The sequence below is a fragment of the Ziziphus jujuba genome, chromosome 6, assembly GCF_031755915.1.
Source record: "Ziziphus jujuba cultivar Dongzao chromosome 6, ASM3175591v1".
Classification (NCBI taxonomy): domain Eukaryota; kingdom Viridiplantae; phylum Streptophyta; class Magnoliopsida; order Rosales; family Rhamnaceae; genus Ziziphus; species Ziziphus jujuba.
This window is the reverse complement of record NC_083384.1, coordinates 23272966-23283126: the sequence shown is the minus strand read 5'-3', so window position 1 is coordinate 23283126 and position 10161 is coordinate 23272966. Positions and strand designations below refer to the sequence as shown.

General features: G+C 30.7%; 1 protein-coding gene across 2 annotated transcripts; it reads left to right on the top strand.

Moving 5' to 3' along the window:
* The first annotated feature begins 3284 nt into the window (after positions 1-3284).
* LOC107405051 (NAC domain-containing protein 7) lies at positions 3285-8967 on the top strand. Of its 2 annotated transcripts, XM_048463686.2 has the most exons (4): positions 3285-4273; positions 6662-6843; positions 6959-7230; positions 7806-8966. In XM_048463686.2, the coding sequence occupies exons 2-4, from the start codon at positions 6684-6686 to the stop codon at positions 8454-8456; spliced, it is 1083 nt and encodes a 360-aa protein (XP_048319643.1). In that variant the 5' UTR covers positions 3285-4273; positions 6662-6683; the 3' UTR covers positions 8457-8966. The 2 variants fall into 2 exon arrangements, with proteins under 2 accessions (XP_048319643.1, XP_060674091.1); XM_060818108.1 differs by lacking the exon at positions 3285-4273 and having other exon boundaries at positions 6669-6843; positions 7806-8967.
* The last annotated feature ends 1194 nt before the right edge of the window (positions 8968-10161 follow it).

The following is a 10161-nucleotide window of genomic DNA, read 5'->3' as shown; positions in this document are numbered from 1 at the left end:
AAGAATTGATAAAAATTATAAGATTGACATTAGACTTGTTTAGTAGATTTTACTCTTTAATACTTAATATACGATTTATTTTAAAAAAATATACAAAAAGCACCCATTAAATGGATGTAGTAAATTTTAAACTTTTTTTTATTTTTCGGTTTTTTTCTTTTTCCAAAAAAGTTCTTATAGATTTAAAGAACGGCATTAGAATATATTAAATAATGTTCAAAAAATAAAAAATAAATATATTAATTAAAAAGAATAAACACCTCATTGGCATTAGAGAGGGCAGGAAGAGAACCACTTTTTCCCAAATTTAATAGGACCTTTTTGAGAAGTTGCCCATACCTTGGTTAAACGTGGGGAACCGAAACAATAATGGGTCTATTTCAACAATGATTAACAAGGACCCCACGATTGGTTGCGTTTCGGCTCACCACTTGCCCTGATTAACTTTTCCGAATACCTTCTCAAACTTTTATGATCATTGATGTATATCCCAACAAAAAGAAATTAAAGACTTTTTTAATTTTGTTTTCCTTGTTTTGTCTTCATTAATTGTCATTAATGAGCTCCCTTTCACATTTTTTGGGATATAATATTTTGACCAATATTAGTTAACTTTGGAGTTTCCTTTATTTTATTAAATGAAAATTAATAACAATAGCGCATACATACATACACAATGACCATTATTCTGAAAAGTTCCAAGTGATAGGATTATAAGACCATACGAATAGATGAAATATGTGTTCAAAAGTTGTCCTATTTTCTAAATATCGATTTTGGTTTCACATATATACTTCTATATGTGGGTAATTACACCAATAATTATAGTAAATTTGAGTTTGGTTATTGTTATCAAAAGCCTCCAACCGATAACCCATAGTGCTTATAATTCAAGTTAAAATCATAGAAATCTGGTGGGAAATATACATTTTCCCTCTCACAGTAATTTATATTTTTTGGAATTATAGCTTCTTATGAATCACATATATATATATATACATACATACTCCATTATGGATCTTAATAAACTTTTTCATACTAAAAAATTCCACGTAAGCAAAGCATGTCCAGGATGACACTTGGATCGCGTCTGAGACTTTTGCTTCACTTCTTTACTTGTTTTAGCTGAACATAAAAAATTAAAATAAAAAATAACAAATCTCACTTTGTTCACCTTTGTTTCATAACCTTTACCCTAAAGGCCCTAACCCATGGCGACGAACCGGGGCGAGACACCGGAAAAGCGATGTGGTGGGGCTGGCTTGACTTATCGGAACTTCCAAGCACCAACCAGATGGGGACACATGTCATCAGGGCAAGGCTAAGCTTCTCTGGCAAAAAAGAACCAGAATGGGCCGGTCTGTGGGCCCTGTGGGTCCAGAACGGGATAACGGTGTGGGCCCCACCTTGCACAGACCGGCCTGCAAATATTGTGAGATTAATCATCGTGGGCTAGCCCACGCCGGACCATCAGCCGCCACGTACTCACTCCCCCCGAACTATCATTCCGTCCATCTGGGCCCCACACTCCACCACCAGGGGCACAGAAACACACACACGCTTGAGTCTCTGGGCTCGGCTTGGAGCAGCTGGCTTAGCGGCTTGTGGTTCTCTCGGCTTCCAAGCCAAAGAATTTAATATAATACAAAAAAGAAAAAAAAAAAAAAAAGATTATAATGAATCCATGTATTTGGAGAGGTGTCTCTGTCGTATAGTCTATGGGTCGGTTTGTGGGGTCCAGCTCCTGAAAGCTTAGGGAAACATATTAAAATAATATTAAAAATTGTAAATTTCATTGCGGACCAACCAACCAGAGCCCGCGTGCATTATTTGCTGGTGAAGTCTAAGGATAATATTAACATTGTCTATAACCTTAAAAAGAATCGGGTGTATTAAATTATTTGCACTTTTCGGGCACCAGAATTATTAATTTTTTTTTTCATATTACCAAAAGAAGAATTATTAATTTTTTTAAAGAAAAAAAAAATGTTTTCCTTTGCTGTTTTATGTGACCCTGGCTCGGAGGTAGCTAAAGGTTAGGGCATTTTCCGGCACGCGCTTGTCTATAGGTTTGAGGGGGTTGATTTGTTATTAAGGAAATCAAATGGGAGGTCAATTTTTGTACATTGTATTTAATGTTTTATAAGAAGTATAAGTTTTTTTTTTTTTTTTTTTTTTTTTTTTTTTTTTTTTTTTTTTTGGGAAGAAGTATAAGATTGTAACGGGAAATCATATTGGACACTTTTAGGACCATTTGTCTAGCTAGCATTGTTTCTTGGTCGGTCCACTTTCAACAACATATTAATCTAACGAGACATCAATATATAAATCAGAAATACGCAGTCGACCATTTGCATAAATTTCATTACCAAACAACCATATGCATAAATTTCTAAAATCTTTTATTCAAAATGAAAATATTTCTAAAATCTCAACTAATGTGATTCTTAAATATTTAAGGTTCATAATACATTAATGGAATTTAAACAAATCCAAAACATTCATGGAAATTTAATCAAATTCGAAAACATATATACAGCCCTATGGAGACCAACTTAATTTTTTTTCTTATAGTCTCATTACGCATTTTTTGGATTTTGTAATTATTACGTTTTAATATTAATAGTAGTCAACTTTTATGTTTCTAACTATTCAATTATTTTTTTTGTTGTAATTTTATACTTATTTAATGATTTCAGCTCCACTACTATATATATTGCTGTTAGAGATTATAATTGGTGGTTTTCATGGAGTTTTTCACTAATTAAAAAAGCTTACAAAAGAGTTGCATGACTAAATTATCAGACAGAATAATGTTCTCTATTTTGGTGTATGTATAAAAGTTTAGCTACTATAGTCCTGCTTCCCAAAATAAAAATAAGGTAAGAAAATCCAACAATTTATATCAAAAGAGAAAATTATAAAAGGTTAAGGACCTTAATATGTATATATATATATATATATTTGACTTATAAACCTTAAATTAAAAAGTGTAATTTTTTGGTTTTTTGTTATTAATTGAAAGTTGTGATAACACCATGTATCTTATAATTATATAATATTATCTAATATGAAAAAAGAAAATAGAAACCTCTCGAAATAGTTCATGTGGTAATTTATAATCCATAATATTAAGGCTTAGACTTCAGATATATTGGTAAAAGTATATATAGCGTGTACGTGTACATCACGCGGTGCAGATTCAACTAGAAAGAACCTCGTAAAAGATTAAAGAAGTAGAAAAAAAGAGAAAGAAAGAAGATTGTCGAGCTGAGCAAGGAGTGAAGGAGGGGTCACCACCAAAAAAAAAAAAATATCCACCATTGATTACAAATCACCATCATCATCATCATCATCATACATATATACTATTAGATTATAAAAAAAAAAAAGATTAATATCAAATTAAAATTTTATTTCTTTTAACATTCTTTCTTTGTCGTGTCAAATTCTTTCTATAAGAACCCAACCTCATCCTGACCGTCGGATCTTTTTCTTCACCACCTTTCTCTCTTCCGGCAACATTCTTCTTATTTTTCTTGGTCTCCATCAGTTGCTGGTGAGTAGCTTCTGAAGCTTTTTCCTTCTTTCTCCAAAGAAACTCTCTCTCTCTTTCATTCACTTTCTTCGAGCCATCTTAGCGCCTCCCTTTTTTTACGAAAGCTTTTGCAGCAATCAAGCTTCCACTTACAAGATAGAGAGAGAGAGAGAGGGAAAAAAAAAAAAAAAAAACAATGAGAAAGATGGATTATTAGGGCATGTGTGTGTTTGTTTTCATTTTGTTTCGCTTGCTATTTAACTCTTTCTCTTCTCTGTTTTCCCATTCTTCAAACCCTTTTTCCTTTTCCTTTGTTTGGTTTTTTTTCTTTTTTTCTTTTTCTCCTTCACTACTTTCTCTCTTCATTTCCTCGGGATCTGAATCTCTAATCTCTTTCTCTTCCTCGAAAAGTACTAGACATAGAATAGTTTTGGGGTTGTGAAGGAGTTTCAGTTCAATTCCCGAGGATCACTTTTTCTTTTGCTTTCTTTTATATTTTTATATTTTTTTTTTCTTGTTTGTTTGTTTCTTTTTTGTCTGCTTACTAATTAGTGCGCTTATAGAAAAGAAAGGAAAAAAAGTCAAAAAAGAGTGACGAAAGCTAAGCTTATAAGAGTGTGTTTTCTGTATAGTATAAACTGATTGGTGGATTAACAGCTTCCGTTTCGACCAGATCTGTGGGAAGACTTTTTAGCTGCGATAGGTTGCAACTATACAGCGAATTTATAGATCAAGGTTGTGTGCCATCATCTTCTTATTCTCCATCTTTTTATTTTTTTATTTTTTTATTTTTATTTTTTATTTTTTTAATTGGGGGGATGGTTAAACTTTCTTAATTTGATCCGTCTGACTTGTGTGATCAATGTCTTTCAAGTGGAAATACTTTCATTAATATATTCTTTGCACTGAATATTAAGATCATTCAGTCCAAAGGAGATCATAAAGCACTATATAGTTTTGGAAGTTATATAAAACATATATATATATATATATATTAAGACTATATAATAGGATTGGAAAGATCTTGATGTGCTAGTTTCAATGTTTGCATTGATCAATGCTTTTCATTGATTCAGATAAATGTTGAGTTTAAAGCCAATATCTGAGGATATCGTATGTTGTTAGCATTAATATTTTTTTAGTTTATCTTTTACTGATATTTTTTTTGACATATCTATATTTTGGATACCAAGTTGAAAAGATTCTTCTTTAATTTTTGTAGTTCATTTCATACAAATCACGTATATAATTATATGTTTAAATACATGCCGGATGCTTTTCTTTTCCAAAATTTTGAGATTTTTTTTTAAAAAATAAAAAGTAAAAAAAATAAATGAATAATATCCTTGGATCTAGTTGACTTCGTACAATCATGATCTAAATTCATATTTTCTAGCACATCTGATAGTGCTGATAAACATAATGAGTTTGTTTGCTTCAAGTTTTAAACATCCAGCATAAGAAAAAAAGCAAAACTATTTAAAAGTTTCTCACATGCAATTCTCACTCTTTTTAATTTTTTAATTTTTTTTAATTTTTTATTTAGGTCATTAAACATGCATTATCATTTATTAATAATGTTCTTGATTATTGTTGTACAATTAAATTTTTACTAATTGTTCAATATATATTAAGGAATCCTGTAAAGTACTATATATATATACACCTATTTTTTTTTTTTTTGGTACGATTAATGTCCATATATAAAATATACACTTGCTTATTTTAATTTTCTATAGCTAATAGATAAAGCACCTTTAGTATTAGTCTTAATGATCTTATAAACATCAAGTAATAATAAGTGAATGCCTTATCTGAGGTGTTTTAATTCTCTACTTGTGATTTTAGAATTTTTCATTTCGCTTTTAACTTTGATTAATTTACAATCGCCTTTTAACATTATACATATGATTAAAAGTTTTACAGCAATTCTTCAATATTAAAGAGTCATACGTTGAGTGAGTTTGGGATAAATTCAGACTTCACCATGCATGATTTAAAGAAAAAACTAAATTCAATTTCAATAATGTAAGCTTATAGGCTCACTTGCATCATATATATTTTGGATTGTGAATTATGTTTGCCAATTCTAGAATTGCTTGTAGGTTCTTTTCTTATATATCATTTACAATTTGATGTTTGCAAATTCCATAGAGTGCTTCAACAAAGATTTTTATTTTGTTGCGTATATAATTAAATGTATTAAAATAATAATACAATTAAATGTATTAAGATAATAAGATAGGAACTATTATGTTTCAAGCTTAACAAACAATTATATAGATTAAAAGTCGTTCCCGTTTATGATAACTTGCATTCATCTATGTTTGTTGATTTTCATCATCAGTAATATTTGTAGTAATCCAAAGTTTTTCCTTTGGTTACTTGAGAGTAAAGTCTGCTCTTATTTCATGATTAGTTTGCAATAATCATTGTATGGCATTAATTCAAACAAGTGCATACATCCATGTTTTCCTTGCTGGTATACTTCTTACAATTATTTGTCATAATATATATAATTTATGAAAATATTTTACATTTGATATATATCATAGTCACTTGCCACTGAATATGATTCTTTTGTTCTTTCTAAAAAGTATGTTTCCTTTTCATAAAACCATTTTTGACTAATCCGTGAGCATAAAATGTGTTAAAAATTATTGTTTAAACGTTATAATTTTGTTGTTTCAGTAATTTATACAAAATTCTGGCATAATTTAACCAAATGCTAATGACATGATGCAAATGATAATTGATCTTTTAGTTTTTATCATCAGCAAATTGTTTCACTATTTCTTTATCTTTGTGTAGCTGGGTTTCTTCGAGGCTGATAAGATGCAATTTAATTATGTTCTATCATAAATTGCAAAAATAAAACATAGAAAGGTTAATATATTTTTTTTAAGGTTTTTCCTTGTATGTAACATTGCATTTACAGTTTCCAAAGGTTTTGTTTAATTATATGCAATATGACACTGTTTGGTTTTCTCACATCAGTAATAGGGTTTCACAATTAATTTTAACATGTTGTTAGGTTAAGTAACATGCAAATTATGTTTTGTCAATATTATAGCATTAAATATTAGAATGACGTTGCTTATAATGTTTGGTACGGAACCGCAGGTTTTGATCCATCCTGGAGAACATGAATACCTTTACACATGTTCCTCCAGGTTTTAGATTCCATCCCACGGATGAAGAACTTGTAGATTATTATCTCCGGAAAAAAATAGCTTCGAAAAGGATTGATCTGGATGTCATCAAAGATGTAGATCTTTATAAAATTGAACCATGGGATCTTCAAGGTTTGTAAATCCTCAGTTTTCTAAGAATTATATATATATATATATATGTATAATATGACAAATTAAAGTAAATTTCGGTTTCGTATACGTATTTATATCATCATTGTTTGAGCAGAACTGTGCAAAATAGGAACTGAAGAGCAGAATGAATGGTACTTTTTTAGCCACAAAGATAAGAAGTATCCTACTGGAACTCGAACAAATAGGGCAACAAAGGCAGGATTTTGGAAAGCTACTGGACGAGATAAGGCTATTTACTCTAGGCATAGCCTGATTGGCATGAGAAAGACTCTGGTGTTTTATAAGGGTAGAGCGCCAAATGGACAAAAATCAGACTGGATTATGCATGAATATAGACTGGAAACCAATGAAAATGGAACTCCTCAGGCAAGTATCTATCTTTTCCTTCCACAATTTTTTCAACAAATGAATATATTTTCTATGAAATACCTATATATCTAGCTATTTATCTTATTTTTGTAATTTGTAGTGTATGTATCCATATATATATATACACGAAGGATATAGATTTTCTGTTATATTTTTTCTACCCAACCAATGATAAAATCTTATCTTATTTAAAAAATGATACTGCATGGTTTATTTTTACATTTTATTAACTTCTTATTAAAAAAAAAATTATAAGATTCTATCACCAATCAAATAAAAATATGAGACAAAAGATTTGGATTTATATATAGCACATAGATAGGGTGAAAATAATTTAGGTAGTCTTGGTAATTGGGTAATATTTCCCAACAAGAGAAAAAAAAAAAAAGGGGAAAATTAATATGGATACTTCTCTTAGCCATTATTTGATTTTCGAATGTAACATCTTCCTGCCACTTCAATTTAGGTGTAGTTTCTACTTTTTTTGTTTAATTGCTTCAGCAATTATGCTTTCTATATCTGTAAGTAAAGCTATGGTTTCTAAACAACTATACCATTTATAATCATACCAGGAAGAAGGATGGGTTGTCTGTAGGGTGTTCAAGAAGAGGATGACAACGGTGAGAAAAATGGGTGATTATGAGTCTCCATGTTGGTACGATGATCAAGTCTCATTCATGCCAGGGGAACTCGAATCCCCGAGGCGAATTTCACACCCTTACACATCATACCACCATCACTATGCCTGTAAACAAGAGCTGGAATTGCAATTCAATATGCCTCCTGATCCTTTCCTTCAGCTCCCCCAATTAGAAAGTCCCAAAGTTCCTCAATCAGCAGGCAGTGTAACTTGTAACTCGGTAGTAGTTCCGTCGTACGGCTTCGATAGGAACAACAACAACAACAACAATGGAAGTACCATGCAGTCTTCCACATTGACACAAGAAGAGCAACTTCAACAAAACATGAATTCGATTTACAACGAGCAAGCTGTTGATCAAGTCACGGATTGGCGAGTCTTGGATAAATTTGTTGCTTCACAGCTTAGCCATGATCAAGATGCTCCAAAGGAAAACAACTATTCCTTAAATTCATCATCAACGGTCTTTCATGTGGCTGAACAAATGAATCTGCTTGCCAATGAGTCCAAAAGGCCAGAAATGGGACAGGAATACGCATCAAACTCGACCTCAACCAGTTGCCAAATCGATCTTTGGAAGTGAAAAGGGAAAAAGAAAAAAGAAAAGAAAAAAACATATCATACAGTAATTAGTTTTATACATATACTAATCATAGGAGGTACAGTTTAAAGGGAAGGTTAAGAAAGTTATGATCGATCATGCAGGGCTGCTGTACATAATAAAAAAATGGAACGAGACCGACCTACGACGACTTACGTACGTATTGGTTTTAGCAGTTCACCTTTTTTGTGACTGGTTAGATATATGTCTATGATACAAAATAAAAATGGTAATGCTAGGTGGGACTATATATATATATATATATATATATGGCCCAGCTGGTCAAACTATTGTGGAGTGTATATTTTTGCCTTATTGCACCGAAAGTTTTATCCGAAAAGGCTTATTATTGTAACCCTCCTTTGTCCATATAGACATGATCAATATGTGTATGTTTCTACATGAAGTTTAGCATTATATATAACAAAGTTATATATTTGTATTCTGTATTTGTAATGGAATATTATTCATCATGAGAGTGTTCTTTTTTTTTTTTTTTTTTTTTTTTTTTTCTGACTCGGATATTAATTTTCAAAATTGAATCTGATTGAATGTGCGCTCATATATTACTTGGCAAGTCTTTGAAATTAGATTATGATACAATTTTGTTAATTATCGTTGTCATTGGTCCTGCAATATTCATATATATCTATATATATACACTATATGAAGTTTCCATTTTTGTTTTTTCTTAATTTTCTGCAATGCCTCTTCAGATTAAGTTTTCAAACAAATGAATGTTTGAGTCGGAAATATATATTTATATCTAGCAATTGTGAGTGAGAATTTGTAAGTAGAAGATGCAGTTTTTGTTTGTTTTTTTTATGGTTGTCCTACAACTAAATCTCCATATAGATATGGTGACTCCACTATTTTTCAGAAGTCACAATTAAAGACTTTATACTGGAAATTAAGATGACTCTTAGCATACTGATTTCGTTTGTATAAGATTTATTATAAGGTGAGTTTCTAAGTCAAATAGTTATATGAGAACGAGAGTGAGTGAGCTGCCACATGCATAACAGGACTAAAAGATAGAAAAACAAAAAAGTTAAATATATATCTACTTTAACAGGGTAGAATTGCAGCAAAAAAATTTTATGCGGTGAGAGTAAGGTTGTGTTATTGCCAGCTTTGACAAACTATAGTTTAAAATAATAATAAAAAAAAGGTCAGAACCATGAATATCCATGTCTTTTATTGAAAAATGTCAAAAATAAATTTAAGCGTCTAGCTAATATCTCCTGCAAATTAATTATTAAAAGTATAAAAAATAAAAGAAGAAAAACTGTTTGCATGGAACTCAAATGTAGATCAGAAGGTGTGGTAGTGTGTTGTGGGATTTTACTGATAGCTCTTTCATAACCAAATATTCTTGATGAGCTATAGAAACATTTGGACTGTACTTTTGCAACATTTTGTGAGTCATTGCAATAAGGCCAAATTCATGACCAATTGCAATAGGGAAAAAAAAAAAAAAAAAGTGAGAAAATTAGCTTAATTTGTTAGTACTCTTAGTTGTGCTGCACGCGTACCCAAATCCATAATCCATATTTTCCTGCTTGCAGATATACTTTATGTGCATATGTATTTGTACCAATCTATGTTTGCATGTGTTACATAGAGAAGAGAAAAAAACAACTTATTTATAATTCAATACCACAAAATTTTTTCCCCCACAAAAAGA

Coding starts and splice junctions, on each gene's coding strand:
- LOC107405051 (XM_060818108.1), top strand. CDS start 6,684: ATGAATACCTTTACACATGTTCCTCCAGGTTTTAGATTCCATCCCACG. Junction 6,844..6,958: donor TGAACCATGGGATCTTCAAG/GTTTGTAAATCC, acceptor TTGTTTGAGCAG/AACTGTGCAAAATAGGAACT. Junction 7,231..7,805: donor ATGAAAATGGAACTCCTCAG/GCAAGTATCTAT, acceptor TAATCATACCAG/GAAGAAGGATGGGTTGTCTG.